We start from the raw sequence: 16,516 nt of genomic DNA, 5'->3' as shown, positions 1-16,516 counted from the left end.
CACTTTGCAGCCAATGAAATACCTTTGAAGTGTAGTCTCTGTTGTAATGTAGGAAACACAGCAAGCTCCCACAAACACCAGTAAGATAAGAAACCAGATCATCTCTTTCAGTGCATTTTGACTGAGGGACTGTCTTGTCCTTCTTCAAGGTTAAGTTGTGACATCTTCTAGGACCACTTGAGAAGGCATGGGACTCTGTTTTCAACCTATAGACAGTAGTCAGCACGCTCAGCCAGCTTTCCACTAAAATATCATCCTAGCTTTTGTGTTCAGGTCCCTGGGGCAGGGTTTAAATTCACAGCCCTTCTGACTCAGCTATGGCTTACATCTAGTTCCAAATTAGGAAGTTTAATTCCAGAGGCCCCACGTGTACTGGATACTGACCCAACACAGATAGGATCCCCATGAAAGTCAATGCTTCCTCGAGAGTGTTAGTCAATCAAATGGGATCCACTTCAGAATAAGGTCTGCCATGATGACCTTTTCCTTATTCGTTCACAGGATGTGGGTGTCGCTGGCTGGGCCCAGCATTTATTGCCCATCCCAATTTGCCCTTGAGAAGGTGGTGGTGAGCTGCCTTCTTGAACCGCTGCAGTCCATGTGGTGTAGGCATACCCACAGTGCTGTTAGGGAGGGAGTTCCAGGATTTTGACCCAGTGACAGTGAAGGAACGGCGATAGAATTCCAAGTCAGGATGGTGAGTGACTTGAAGGGGAACTTCCAGGTGGTGGTATTCCCTTCTATCTGGTGCCCTTGTCCTTCTAGATGGTAGTGGTAGTGGGTTTAGAAGGTGCTGCTGAAGGAGCCTTGGTGAATTCCTGCAGTGCATCTTGTAGATGGTACACACTGCTGCTGCCGTGCGTCAGTGGTGGAGGGAGTGAATGTTGAACGTGCTGGTCAAGGTGGGCTGCTTAGTCCTGGATGGCGTTGAGCTTCTTGAGTGTTGTTGGAGCTGCCCTGAAAGAATATCCTCAAAGAATGCAAAGCTGTCAGTGTAAGCTCTTGAGTTGCTTTTTTCTAAAGTTGAAGTGAGGGCATGTTTTGTAGGGGGAGAGCGTGGGGAGCTGGAGAGTTGGCCCCAATGCCATAGATTCCTCTTAAGGGCTGGCCTAGGTGGAACGGGCCGAATGGCCTCCTTCTGTGCAATGAGGTCCTATGATAGTTCTCTCTGGCCAGCAGTCCCCGCCCTCTTCATGTGGTATTTGCAAAATATGAGCTGAGGCAGCGGAGAGTTGGAGTGCAGCCCACGGATCAGTTCACAAGTTGGGGTGTTATTTTATTTTGTGCCTGTTACCACCCCCCCAACCTCCAACCCCCCTCCAACACCCCCCCACCCCTCCCCCTCCCCCCCCCCCCCCCCCCCCGCCCCCCAAAAACCCCTCCTTGGATTTTTTTTTTCCATCCTGGAGATCGCAATGCAGTTCCACAGCCCCCCGGCCCCCGACAGTTCACCCCACGCCCCGACCCCGTTCTACATCGAGGACATCCTGAGCCGGAACGGCGCGGGGTCCCGTCGGCACGCCGCCCCCTGCAACCCTTACCCGGGGCCGCTCTCTCCGCTGCCGCCGGGCTTGCGGGGGCTCTGCTTCCCCGCTCTCTCTCAGCACCTGTACCGGGCTCCGCTCCTCCCCGAACAGCTGGCCCTCTACAACCCGGCGGCGGCCGAACCTCCGCACCCCATATACAGACCTCTGCCCCTGGGTAAGACACAGCTGGGGTAGGGTGGTGGGGTGGGGGTGGGTGGTAAGCACATAGCAGGGAAAAGGAGGGAGAGAAGAAAAGTAGGGAAGGATGAGAAATGCAAGCTGAATGAAATAAGGAGAATACAGAAGGAGACAGATAAAGTGGGGTGGGGGGGTGGGGGGTTGGGAGATAATAATGAGACTGGTGTACACAATTTTTTTTTAAAAAAAAGGGTGTTAGCGTTAAAATCCCGAGGAGTCAGAAACAAGGCGAGCAGTTTAGGATCAGGGAAATGTGAGCTGGGAGAGAGGGTGAGGCTGAGCAGATTTTTCGGAGCGAAGACTCGAGAGTTTGTAAATGTGTTCGTGTCTGTAAAACTCCCCCCCAAAGGATTGGGAAAGCGGTAGATGTGCGGGCACCGAACTTTGACTGAACATTTATTTGTTAAAAGTTTAGTGAGATTAAAAATAAATTATATTTTTTTTTGAAGAACAACAGAATGTTTTGTAAATTACATTTGGGACGATAATTTGGACAAGGCTGTGTAAAAGATTCAGACACAGCGGGACTTCGGTATAAAGAAAACACGATTACACCCGAAAAAAGTGACTCTCCCAGCGAAATATTTTTATTTAGTGTGTGAGGATTTACATTATGTTTGTTATTATTTAGTTTGTGTGTGAGGATTATTATTGTGTGAGGATTATTATTATTATTTAGTTTGTGTGTGAGGATTATTATTATTATTTAGTTTGTGTGTGAGGATTATTATTATTTAGTTTGTGTGTGAGGATTATTATTATTATTTAGTTTGTGTGTGAGGATTATTATTATTTAGTTTGTGAGGATTATTATTATTTAGTTTGTGAGGATTATTATTTAGTTTGTGTGTGAGGATTATTATTATTATTTAGTTTGTGAGGATTATTATTGTTTAGTTTGTGTGTGAGGATTATTACAAACTTTAGTTCCGCTTTCAGCAAGGGCATTAATCTGAACGCTTTTGAACTTTTTAGGAATTCATGTGTCCATTTCTTTACTAAATGTGGATAAAATTCAATTTTCCGGATTGATAAAAGGAGCTTTGTGTGTGTGAGTCTGTGTTTGTGTGTGTGTGTCTGTGTGTGAGTCTGTGTGTTTGTGTGTGTGTGAGTCTGTGTGTCTGTGTGTGAGTCTGTGTGTGTTTGTTTGTCTGTGTGTGTGTGAGTCTGTGTGTGTGTGTGTGAGTCTGTGTGTGTGTTTGTGTGTGTGTGTTTGTGTGTGTCTGTGTGTGTTTGTGCGTGTGTGTGTGTCTGTGTGTGTGTTTGTGTGTGTGTGTGTGTGAGAGTCTGTGTGTGTGTTTGTGTGTAAATGAGTGCAAACCCCGGGCTGGTGGATTCCCGGAGATTTCAGGCTGAACTCTCGTCTCGCAGGTCGACAGTGGAAATCTCTGTCCCGTAATTGTGACATGCCTCGCATGTTGTACAACTGGGCAAGTTTCGATTTCTCTGAAGTCTGTGTTTCTGGCTGGCCGGCCTGGTTCGCTCGTTGTTGCTGGATACTGAACTCCAGCCGCGGCCTCCCAAAGGTTTGCAGGGTCCCTGGGTCTCCCTGCCGAACTTCCCAGTCTATCTGTGCTCCCAGCTCTGTGTCATTGGATTGGCCCTCACCAGCACAGACGGAGGCCACTCGGAGTGCCTCTGCAGTGAAGTGTTCAGTTAGTCCAGCTCCCCCCCCGTGCCCCTTTCCTCCCACAGCTCCCTGCACATTTTCTCCTCTTCAAGTATTTATTCAATCCCCTTTTGAAAGTTCCTATGGAGCCTGCTTCCACTGCCCTTTAGCTTATTGGCATCTTTCAACAGGGGGAGGGGGTTTGGGGGCGGGGTGGGGGGGGTGGTGGCAGAATGAGTTAAATAATTTAAACTCAACAAATATTTCATTATTGTTCAACTACATCAGTAAAAAATTGAAAACCTTGAAGATCCTGAGGGGACTTAGGGTGGATGTGGAGAGGGTGGGTGGGGGGGGGGGGTCTGTGTTTAAAAATAAGGGGTCACCCATTTAAAACAGAGGTGAGGTGAAATTTTTTTCTCTCAGAGGGTGGTGAGTCTTTGGAACTCTCTTCCTGAAAAGGCAGTGGAAGCAGGGTCTTTGAATATTTTTAAGGCAGAGGTGGATAGATTCTTGGTAAGCGAGGGGGTGATAGGTTATCGGGGGGGTAGGCAGGATGCAAGGAGGTTACCATCAGGTCAGCCATGGTCTCATTAAGTGGCAGAGCAGGCTCGAGGGGCTGAATGGCCTTATTCGTATGTATGTCCATAAGTTGCTTGTTTTTAAATGTAGGGGTGAAATATACCAGATACAGGAACATTGGAAATAGGAAGTAGGGAACTTGGCCCTACTCTGCAAATGACATACATGACAAATGACAATAATGATATGACAGACTAAATGATTTTTAAGTGTGATTTTTTTTTAACAATCTGAAATGCACTGCCTGGAAATGCGGTGGAAGAAGATTCAGTATTCACTTTCAAAAAGGAATTGGATAAATATTTGAAAAGGACCCCATTTGCTAAGGAGGAAAAACAGGGGAGCAAGAGTAGAAAGAGAGTCAGCACCAGCATGATGGGCTGAACGGCCTCTTAAGCCTGCTGCGCCATTCAATAAGATGATGACTGATCCACCCCAGCTCCACTTTCCTGCGCTATTCTCACCATTGGTTTCTGACCTACGTTTGCCTCAGTTTTAAAATCCTCTCTCTCCCTCTTTATCCCTATAGCCTCCTCCAGCATCTCAAACCTCCCAGGTATCTGCGCTCCTGTAATTCTGGCTGCTGGAGTCTCCCTGAGTTCTTACCTCCCACTGCTGGCTGATTCCCGAGACTCTGGAATCCCCTAAATCTGTCCATTTCTCCACCTCGTTTACATGGGCAGACAAGGGGCAGATGCATTTTGCAGGAGAGGAAGGGAGAGGCAATATAGACTTTATGGCACGGTTCCAAAGAGTGTGCAGGGCTACAGAGCAACCCGAGGGTGCATGTGCATCAGTCTGTGAAGGTGGCAGGACATATTGAGAATGCGGCTGGCAAAGCATATATGAGATCTTGGGCTTCACAAATAGAGGCATTGAGTATAAAAGCAAGGAAGTTATGCTGGATATTTATGGTTAGCCCACAACTAGAGCATTGTGGCCAGTTCTGGTCACCCCACTTTAGGAAGGATGTGAGGGTCCTTGGGAGGGTGCAGAAGAGATTTACCAGAATCGTTCCAGGGGATGGGGGAATTTAGCTACAAGGTTGGGTTGGGGAAGCTGAGGTGGTTCTCCTCGGAGCAAAGGGGGTTGAGGAGAGATTTGACAGAGGTGTACAAGATTATGGCAGGTTTGGATAAGGTAGACAAAGCAAATCTGTTCCCATGAGCTGGAAGTACAAGGACTAGGGGGACACAGATGTAAGACTTTGGACAAGAGTTGGAGGAGAGTTTTTTCTTTGTACAGCAAGTAGTAATGACCTGGAACTCGCTGTCTGCATGGGTGGTGGAAGCAGAGAGGATCAACAGTTTCGAAAGAAAATTGGATGGACACTTGAGGAAAATAAGCTAGCAGGGCTATAAGGATAGAGTGAGTGAATGAGACTGACAGAGAGCCAGCATGGACCCGAAGGGCCAAATAGTCTCCTTCTGTGCTGTCATGACTCTGTGACTCTATGATGGTCTTTAAAATGTCTCGCAAAACTTAGCATTTTGCATTTGGTCCACTCAACTCAGCGTGTCTTTATTGTGTCAAATTTTACTGATACAGGATTACTAAATCAATGTGAGTTCAAACCCCACCCTGTGAATGTAAAAAAAAAACTGGTGAAAAATGCCAATTTTTACTAAATACGACCCACGAGAGCTTTTGCCTTAAAAACATAACTGAACCACTAACATCCTTTGAGGGAGGAAACCTGCTGTTCTTGGCCCCGCCTGGGCCTGTATGTACCCCCAGCCCCCACGCCAGATGTGGGCATCACTGGCAAGACCAGCACTTATTGCCTGTTCCTAATTACCCTTGAGAAGGTGGTGGTGAGCTGCCTTACTGAACTGTTTCAGTCCCTGTGGTGTAGTTACACCCACTGTGCTATTAGGGAGGGAGTTTGATCCAGCGACAGTGAAGGAACGGCCGATATATTTCCAAGTCAGGATGGTGAGTGGCTTGGAGGGGAACTTCCAGGTGGTGGTGTTCCCATCTATCTTTTTTTAAAATTCATTCATGGGATGGTTAGGCCAGCATTGATTGCCATTCTCTAATTGTCCTCGTTCAGAGGTCATTTAGGAATCAACCACATTGCTGTGGGTCTGGAGTCACATGTAGGCCAGACCAGATGAGGAGAGCAGATTTCCTTCCCTAAAGGACACTGGTGAACCAGATGGGTTTTTACAACGATCGACAATGGTTTCATGGTCATCATTAGACTTTTTAATTCCAAATTTTTTTTTTTAAATATTGAATTCAAATTCCACCATCTGCCGTGGTGGGATTCGAACCCAGGTCCCCAGACCATTACTCTGGGTCTCCGGATCACTAGTCCAGCGACAAATCTGCTGCCCTTGTCCTTCTGGATGGTAGTGGTGGTGGATTTGGAAGGTGCTGCCTCTAAGGAGCCTTGGTGAGTTCCTGCAGTGCATCTTGTAGATGGTGCACACTGCTGCTACTGTGCGTCAGTGGTGGAGGGAGTGGATGTTGAAGGTGGTGGAAGGGGTGTCGATCAAGCAGCTGCTTTGCCCTGGATGGTGTCGAGCTTCTCGAATATTGTCGGAAGCGCACTGGTCCAGACATTTGGGCCATCGGTATAAGATAGTCACTAAAAAGTCCAATCCGAAATTCAGGAGAAGCTCCTTTACCCAGAGAGTGGTGAGAGTGTGGAACTCGCTACCATGGCGAGTGGTTGAGGCGAACATCAGAGGAGGGGAAGCTGCAAAAACACATGAGGGAGAAAGGAATATGCTGATGGGTGAGATGAAGAGGGGGCAGGAGGAGGCTTGTGTGGAGCATAAACACCAACCTGGAGCCGATGGGCCAAATAGCCTGGACTACGGTCAGGACTTTACAGCCACACTGCAGCATGTCTCCGCCCGTCAGATGCGGCAAGTCAATTAAATCTCCATTCAGCTCAGTGGGGCTGGGCGGCAGAGGCTGTAAAATCCTAGCCTTTGATTATTTCATCAAACTCCTGACATGTGCCCTGTAGATGGTGGACAGGCTTTGGGGAATCAGGAGGTGAGTTACTCACCACAGGATTCCTAGCCTCTGACCTGCTCTTGTAGCCACAGTATTTATATAGCTAGTCCAGTTCAGTTTCTGGTCAATGGTAACCCCCAGGATGTTGATAGTTGGGGATTCAGTGATGGTAATGCCATTGAATGTCAAGGGGTTATGGTTGAATTCTCTCTTGTTGGAGATGGTCATTGCCTGGCACTTGTGTGGTGCGAATGTTACTTGCCACTTGTCAGCCCAAACACTGGATATTGTCCAGGTCTTACTGCATTTGGACATGGACTGTTTCAGTACCTGAGGAGTCGCGAATGGTGCTGAACATTGTGCAATCATCAGCGAACATCCCCACTTCTGACCTTATGACGGAGGGTTCACTTTAACTATGTTCGCATGCAATTCAATTGTATCAAACTGTGCTTACGGCATCTGGGGAAGAGCAATAAATACCAGTGATGCCCACTTTCTCAAGAGCAGTTAGGAATAGGTAATAAATAATGGTCTTGCGCACAATTGACAAACTCCGCTTCTCAACAGGTCCCGAGCTGGTTCCCTCTGTGAGCTTTAATTAAGTGTCGTTCTCTGCTGTCTAAAAGAGATGGTATTAGCGTCAAGGGCTCCCTGATTCCCAGTCACAAAAGTTTCTCTTTTGTGCCCTTGCTGATTTGATAAAGGGAGCCAGATTTCAGCAGTTGCAATGCGTCTATGCTGTGCACTCGAAACCCACAGAATCCACCTATTTCCATCCAGTGGTGCTCGAGTGACTGCTGGTTCCTCTTTCACACTGAGCAGGGGGTATGATCTGATGGTGCATGTGTCTCAATATCAACTGCCGAGGCTCACACATCATCACCCACCTCTTCTTCCCTCCCCTGCTTTACTTAGAAAAGTCAGTTTGTTTACCGTAATTCTGGTAAATGGGATGTCTCTGGAGAGAGGAGAATAAAGCTGAGCTTTTCGCGAAAAGATTTATTATTTTAGGCTATTTTAAAAGTGCAGCTTTGAATGTTCTTCCGCTTGGTAATTTTTTTAAACAAATATATATGAATATATAGGTATCAGCAATCGCCAATGCTCAGCATACAGGAAGTGTTTGAAAGTCAGTAACTGGCTGTTGTGTGTTGATAGGGGGACATTTCCTTTCCTCTGGGCAGAATATGAGCAATAATAGCAATACTGTGTCGTTTGAGGGTGTTGTGGTGAACTGGGAAATGAGGAACTAAGTGCAGAAGCGAGCACTGGGAGAGGCAAGTCACACGCAGTCACTCTGAGGTGGCAGGGTGTTGGGTAATCATTCAATTTTAGGGTGCTGGAGGAGCCAAGAAAAGAACAACGAGAGCAAACATGAGAAGAGAGTGCTGCAGATACACAGCAGCGAGTTCTGTCAATGCCTGAAGTAGCAATGGCAGTTTAATATTTAAGCAGTGGCCCTTAAGAACAGGAGGAGACCATTCAGCCCCTCAAGCCTGTTACTCAGGAACAGGAGGAGACCATTCAGCCCCTTGAGCCTGTTACACTGGGACGGGAGGAGACCATTCAGCCCCTCGAGCCAGTTACTCAGGAACAGGAGGAGACCATTCAGCCCCTCAAGCCTTACTCAGGAACAGGAGGAGACCATTCAGCCTCTCGAGCCTGTTACACTGGGACAGCAGGAGGCCATTCAGCCCCTCGAAGCTGTTACACAGGAACAGGAGGAGATCATTCAGCCCCTCGAGCCTGTTACTCAGGAACAGGAGGAAACCATTCAGCCCCTCGAGCCTGTTACTCAGGAACAGGAGGAGACCATTCAGCCCCTCGAGCCTGTTACTCAGGAACAGGAGGAGACCATTCAGCCCCTCGAGGCTTTTACACTGGGCCAGGAGGAGACCATTCAGCCCCTCGAGGCTGTTACACAGGAACAGGAGGAGACCATTCAGCCCCTCGAGCCTGTTACATTGGGATGGGAGGAGACCATTCAGCCCCTCGAGGCTGTTACACTGGGACAGGAGGAGACCTTTCAGCCCCTCGAGCCTGTTACTCAGGAACAGGGGGAGGCCTCTGGGGGTCCCCAGCATCATGGATACCAGTCTTCAGCCAAATCGATTCACTGCACGTGATAGCAAGAAACGGCTGAAGGCACTGGATACTGCAAAGGTTATGGTCCCTGACGATATTCCGGCAATAGTACTGAAGACTTGTGCTCCAGAACTTGCCGCGCCCCTAGCCAAGTTGTTCCAGTACAGTTACAACACTGGCATCTACCCGGCTATGTGGAAAATTGCCTAGGTGTGTCCTGTACACAAAATGCCGGACAAATCCAACCCGGCCAATTACCACCCCATCAGTCTACTGTCCATCATCAGTAAAGTAATGGAAGGGGTCATCGACAGTGCTGTCAAGCGGTATTTGCTTACCAATAACCTGCTCACTGACGCCCAGTTTGGGTTCCGCCAGGGCCACTCAGCTCCTGACCTCATTACAGCCTTGATTCAAACATGGACAAAAGAGCTGAACTCCCAAGGTGAGGTGAGAGTAGTGGATGGATTCCTTAATTTTTATTGTAGTTGACATCAAGGCAGTGTTTGACTGAGTGCGGCATCAAGGAGCCCTAGCAAAACTGGAGTCAATGGGAATTAGGGGGAAAAATCTCTACCAGTTGGAGTCATACCTAACACAAAGGAAGATGATTGTGGTTGTTGGAGGTCAGTCTCAGCTCCAGGACATCACTGCAGGAGTTCCTCAGGGTAGTGTCCTCGGCCCAACCATCTTCAGCTGCCTCATCAATGACCTTCCTTCCATCATAAGGTCAGAAGTGGGGATGTTCGCTGATGATTGCACAATGTTCTGCACCATTCACGACTCCTAAGGTACTGAAGCAGTCCATGTCCAAATGCAGCAAGACCTGGCTTGGAGTGTCAAGTGGCAAGTAACATTTGTACTACACAAGTGCCAGGCAATGGCCATCTCCAACACAAGAGAATCTAACCATCACCCCTTGATGTTCATTGTCATTACCATCACTGAATCCCCCACTATCAATATCCTGGGGTTACCATTAACCAGAAACTGAACTGGACCAGCCATATAAATACTATGGTTCCAATAGCAGGTCAGAGGCTAGGAATCCTGCAATGAGTATCCCACCTCCTGACTCCCCAAAGTCTGTCCACCATCTACAAGGCACAAGTCAGGAGTGTGATGGAATACTCCCCACTTGCCTGGATGTGTGCAGCTCCCACAACACTCAAGAAGCTTGACACCATCCAGGTCAAAGCAGCTTGCTTGAGTTACACCCCATCCAGAAACATTCACACTCTCCACCACCGACACACAGTAGCAGCAGTGTGTGTACCATCTAAAAGATGCACTGCAGGAATTCACCAAGGCTCCTTAGACAGTACCTTCCAAACCCACAACCACTACTGTCTAGAAGGACAAGGGCAGCAGATAGATGGGAACACCACGACCTGGAAGTTCCCCTCCAAGTCACTCACCATCCTGACTTGGAAATATATCACCGTTCCTTCACTGTCGCTGGGTCAAAATCCTGGAACTCCATCCCTAACAGCACTGTGGGTGTACCTACACCAAATGGACTGCAGCGGTTCAAGAAGGCAGCTCACCACCACCTTCTCAAGGGCAACTAAGAATGGGCAATAAATGCTGGCCCAGCCAGCGAAGCCCACATCCTGTGAATGAATAACAAAAAAATCATCCCCTCAAGTCTGTTACACAGGAACAGGAGGAGGCCATGTTGCCCCTCTAGCCTCTTTGGTCATTCAGTTAGATCGGGAACAATCTTTACATCTATCGCTGTCTCTCCCTGTCTCCCTCTCCCTGTCTCCCTCTCCCTGTCTCTGTCAAAATAAAAATAAAATACTGCAGATGCTGGAAATCCAAAATAAAAACAGGGAATGTTGGAAAAACTCAGCAGGTCTGACAGCATCAGTAGGGAGAGAAACAGAGTTAACCTTTTGAGTCTGTATAACCCTTGTTCAGAGCTAAAGAGAAGTAGAAATGTAATGAAATTTATACTTTTTAAGGAGGGGTGGAGCAGGTGAAGCTGAATAGAAGGCCAGCGATAGGTGGAGGCTAAAGGAGAGATTGACAAAGATGTCATGGACATAAGGGCAGGGGAAGTGTTAATAGTAATGGTGAGGGCTAAAGAAGGTGCTGATAGTGGCCTAAAGGTAAGAAAGCAGAATGTGTGAATTGCAGAACAAGGGTCAGCGCTCTGAAAAGAATAACATGGAAAAAATCACAGATGGCCCTTTTGGGCATGAGGTTGGGGGAAGGTGGCGGTGGTTAGAAAAAAGGATGCAAAAGGGGATTTAAAAAGGGGATAAAACAATGAATAAATGAATAAAAATGAAAATAAGTGGATAAAAAATAAAAATAAATTTTAAAAAAGGGGGTGTGGTTAAGAAAGGAGTGAACATGGAGGAGAGAGTTCATCGTCTGAAGTTATTGCACTCAATGTGAAGTCTGGAAGTAAAGTGTCTGGTCGGAAGATGAGGTGCTGTTCCTCCAGTTTGCGTTGAGCTTCACTGGAACAATGCAGCAAGCCAAGGACGGACATGTGGGCATGGGAGCAGGGTGGGGGTCAGGTGTTGCACCTTCTGCAATTGCATGGGTAAGTGCCATGGGAAGGAGATGAGGTGTTGGGATTGATGGAGGAGAGGACCAGGGTGTCCCAGAGGGAACGGTCCCTATGGAATGTTGACAGGAGGGGGAGTGGGTGAGGGGAAGATGTATTTGGTGGAGGCATCATGCTGGAGTTGGTGGCCACCAATTACATCTCCTCCTTACCCCCCCCCTGTCAGAATGCCGTTGGGACCATTCCCTCTGGAACACCCTGGTCCACTCTTCCCATGCAATCGATGAAGGTGCAACATCTGCCCCTTTACTTCCCCCCTCCTCACCGTCCAAGGGCCCAAACACCCCTTTCGGGTGAAGCAGCGTTTTATTGCACCTCCTTCAGTTTGTTCTACTGCATTCGCTGCTCCCAATGTGGTCTCTACACTGGGGAGACCAAATGCAAACTGGGTGACCGCTTTGCGGAACACCTTCGATCTGTCCGCAAGCATGACCCAGACCTCCCTGTCGCTTGCCATTTCAACACACCACCCTGTTCTCTTGCCCACATGTCTGTCCTTGGCTTGCTGCATTGTTCCAGTGAAGCTCAACACAAACTGGAGGAACAGCACCTCATCTTCCAACTAGGTACTTTACAGCCTTCCGGACATAACATGGATCTCAACAACTTCAGACCATGAACTCTCTCCATCTTCATGCTTGTTTTAAATCCCCCTTTAAAAAAATTTTTTTTTTTTTCTGCTATTTTTCCTTTTTATTCTTTAATGGACATTAGTGATGGTTGTTATAACACTCAGCAATGATTTCATGGGACTTTTAATTCCAGATTTTAATTAAATTCAAATTCCTTTATTTGCTGTGTATAGGATTTGAACCCCAGTCCCTAGAGAAATACCCTGGGTCTATGGGAATATCAGTCCAGTGAAAATACCATGATACCACAGCCTCCCCCATTATACCTAGTGAAGAAAAATTAGATAACTATTTGATGCAGATGAAGATATCAATCTTCTCTTAACCTTCCCTGCTGCAGTGAGATAAAAGCAAAAAACTGTGGATGCTGGAAATCCAAAACGAAAACAAAAATACCTGGAAAACTCAGCAGGTCTGGCAGCATCTGCGGAGAGGAACCCAGTCAACGTCTCAAGTCTGAATGACCCTTCAACAGAACTCGAGATGTTAACTGTGTTCCTCTCTGCAGATGCTGCCGGACCTGCTGAGTTTTTCCAGGTATTTTTGTTTCTGCTGCAGTGAGTATAGTTCCAGTGTGGTATCTCAAACCTGCAGAATCCACCTACCACCCCCACCCCCCCCCACACCCCCCACCCAACCTCCCCCCGCCCCCAGCCCCCCGCCCCCACCCCCCGCCAACAGTGAATCTACTCTGTGTGCTCGGTCTGGCTTGACTGTCCTTTCTGTAACAGAGAATGCTCAAAGCTGCATCCAGAACTCTAACTGTGGCCTAACTAAAGAAAAGGAAGAACGTATAATGCACGTTCAAACCACAAAGACTTCACAGTCAATGCATTGCCTTTGAATCGCAGTCACTGCTGTACAGCAAGTTACACCCACAGAAACAGGGGATTCGACCCAAAGGGTTTATGCCAAGTGTTTATAGTCAACACAAATCTCCTCCCACTCTGATTATCTCTTCCTATTCTGGCCCCACCATATCCCTCTGTTACCTCTTCTGACACTTGCGTACCAAGCCTCCCCCTTAAATCTTTCAATGTTCTCTGCTTCAGCCGCTCCCGCTGGCAGTAAGTTCCACATTCTCACCACTCTGTGCAGAAAGACATTCCTCCTAAGCCCTTGATTTGATCTGTTGGGGGCAATCCTGTTGATAAGCCCTGGCCTTGCTGACGTAAATTGGCTCCCAGAATACCAGCACCTCAACTTTAAAATTCTCATCCTCGCTTTCAAGTCCCCCCATGGCCGTGACCCCCCTCCCCATCTCTGTAATCCCCTCCAACCCTACCACCCTCTGAGGAAACTGTGCTCCTCCAACTCCGGCCCCTTCAGTATCTCTGATTTTAATTGCTCTACAATTTTTGGCCGTGCCTTCAGCTGCCAAGAATTTGAGCTCTGGAATTCCCTCCCTAAACATCTCTGCCTCTCTACTTCTCTATCCTCCTTCAAGATGCTCCTTAAAACCTGCCTTTTTGACCAAGCTCCAAGCTTTGCCTGCCCCAGTATCTCCTTGGAAAGGAAATCTGTTGGGCAGGGTTTATATATATCAGGAGAGCTCAGTGAGCCTCTGAGTCAGAAGACTGTAAGTTCAAGTGTCACCCCAGTACTTGAGTATAAAATTCAAGGCTGACACTCCAGCACCAGCACTGAGGGAGTGCTGCACTGTCAGAGCTGCTGCCTTTCAGATGAGATATCAAAATGAGTCTCCATCTGCCTTCTCAGGTGGATGCAAAATATCCTGCACCAGTATTTCAATGAAGGGCAGGGAGGTTATAGCCAATATTTATTTGTCAATCAACATTACGAAAACAAACAGATTATCTGGCAATTATCACATTGCTGTTTGTGGGATCTTGCTGTGCGAAAATTGGCAGTTTCCCTCGTCACAACAGTGATGACACTTCAGGAGTATTACATTGGCTGTAAAGTATTTTGGGGCATCTGGTGGTTCTGAAAGTTACTATATAAATGCAGGCTTTTTTTTAATTGATTAAGTGCTGGTGATGCTGGGTGGGGGGAGAGAACTGAAATCAGAGCAGGTTCAGGCAGTGGCGGGGGTGGAAGGAAGGTTCTTAAAGTGTGCAGCTGAAATGGATGGTAGCACATTAGAGCTCGGTTAGCTGATCTTAACTAAACATTGTGTGGGACAGGGCATAATGTACTTACTTCTGACCCCTATCCAGCTACTTAAGTCTGCGCGTGTGCAATTGCGTGAGTGTGCTTGCATGTGTGTGCGTGTGTGTCCATGAGTGTGCGTGTGTATGAATGTGTGTGTGTGTGCATGGGCACGTGTGTGTGTGTATTACTGGTAACATTTGGATCACGCTCATCGGTGATGACTTCCATAGTTGATTAGCCCACTGACACTTAGGTAAAATGCTCAAAATAATCAGCAGGTCAGGCAGCACCTGTGGAGAGAGAAACAGAGTTAACGTTTGTGACCTATGGGCTGAAACTGCTGGGGCTCACTATCTGGGTTCACACATGGGCACAAGCATATAGTGGGGAGATTAAAGAATGTAAAATCTGTGGTGAAGAGACTGAATATAGCCTGGGTCATCCTGAACACTCAATTGTGTTGAGGGAGATAAGCTACTGATCTGAAATACACTGAAGCTACTGTAAGCGCTGACTTTAACTACCAAAATTCAGCTGGAGTATGTAACATGAATCCTATATCCACTGCTGTTCATTTTAATGCTAACTGAAAGTTAAAATCAGCTCTTCTGGGAGGGGACAGAGCCAGGCTGTGTTAACTGAGTAAGTGAGGTGACTAGCAATAATAAAACATTGTTCCATTAGTTGAGCCACAGTGAAGTAAGGAAAAAACTTGCGTTTAAGTAGCACCAATCACGGACATCCCAAAGTGCTCTACAACCAGTATGTGGCAGATTTTACATTCTTTAATCTCCCCACTATATGCCTGTGCCCATTTATGAACCCAGATAGTGAGTCCCAGCAGTTTCAGCCCATAGGTCACAAACCTTTGAAGTGTAGTCACTGTTGCAATGTAGGAAACTCAGCATCCAATTTACACAATGAGTCCCACAAACAGCAATGTGATAATGGCCAGGTCATCTATGTTAGTGATGAACACTCCCATGAAGCACTGTAAATGTTTCATTATGTTAAAGGCACTTCATAAATACTACATGTTCTTGAGGATAAATATTGGCCAGGACACTGGAATGACTCCCCTGCTCTTCTCTGAAATAGAGCCATAGGATTTTTTTTTACATCACAGGAAAGGGCAGACAGAACCTTGGTTTGAACATCTCATCTGCAAAATGGCATCTTTGACAGTGCACTGCTCCCTCAGTACTGCAGTGGGAGTGTCAGCCTGGGTCTTGTGGTCAAATCTCTGGAGTGGGACTTGGACACACAACTTTCCTGACTCAGACACTTATTAGCTAGTCTACAACATACCCAAACACGAGGCGAGAAAAATCCCGCTGTTTGGAGAGCTCGGGGAACCATGGGCTTGAAGTTCATTGCTGTAACGCCACTCCTTTTTCAGGGCATGATGCCCTGCTGTCTGAGTGGTGTCCCATCAGAGGAAGGCTGAATGCAAGGGTATACCCCGAGTGTGTTGGAAGTCTGTCAAAACACGATAACTCGACAGCATGCAGCTCAAGCAGCTGATGCAAGGCCAAGATACCAAGTCTAGGCAGTGAATTCATGTCACCCTCTGCTAACAAGTGTCAAGTTGTAAGATGGCCCTGCACTAACATTCCATAAACTACCAGGCACCCCAGATGGAGGCAAGGACACCTCTAAGAGTTTCTGCTGTTGCAAACTGCCTTAAAGGGCTCATTTTTGGTGGTGTTGTGGTGAGGTCCTGGATTGCCAGAGAGAGAGAGTGTCCCTGCATCCTTAAAGGGGTGGCAGAGGTGTAGCTGATCCAAAATAAAAAACAAAGTGCTGGTCTCAGCAGGTCTGGCAGCACCTGTGGAAAGAGAAACCGAGTTAACGTTGAGTTCGATATGACACTTCTTCGGAACTGAAGCTCTTCGAGCCTTCTTCGGAGTAGGTGACCGATCCACACAAAGGTTGAAACTGGAAGGCTGTGGTTGTAGTGCCTCTGGGTCTCCAGTGTGGTAGGGAGATGGAGCAGAGGCTGCAGAAGGGGGCAAGCTCTGCACAACGCTCTCTGCCAAGCTAGAGCCAGATGCCTTGCTGCCCTTTGACAGTGGGAGGACGTTGTTTGAAAGGCCAGCGCACAGCATCTTGGTGTGAGAGTGCATCACCGCTGTACTGTATGCTGCTCCATTGAGACCCTCATAAGAGTTCCCTGCAGCAGAACTCGTGGTCCAATGAGCTGGCACACAAATCA

At 47.5% G+C, this 16,516-nt stretch overlaps 1 protein-coding gene across 1 annotated transcript in view; it reads left to right on the top strand.

The window, feature by feature from the left end:
• The first annotated feature begins 1,415 nt into the window (after positions 1-1,415).
• Positions 1,416-16,516, top strand: part of LOC121275949 (hematopoietically-expressed homeobox protein hhex-like) — a 55,598-nt gene continuing 40,497 nt past the window's right edge. Inside the window, exon 1 of the mRNA XM_041183853.1 lies at positions 1,416-1,701. Coding sequence (XP_041039787.1) covers positions 1,416-1,701 — 286 coding nt within the window. The remainder of the gene's footprint in view (positions 1,702-16,516) is intronic.

The sequence above is a fragment of the Carcharodon carcharias genome, chromosome 1, assembly GCF_017639515.1.
Source record: "Carcharodon carcharias isolate sCarCar2 chromosome 1, sCarCar2.pri, whole genome shotgun sequence".
Classification (NCBI taxonomy): domain Eukaryota; kingdom Metazoa; phylum Chordata; class Chondrichthyes; order Lamniformes; family Lamnidae; genus Carcharodon; species Carcharodon carcharias.
This window is presented reverse-complemented; position numbering and strand designations above follow the sequence as displayed.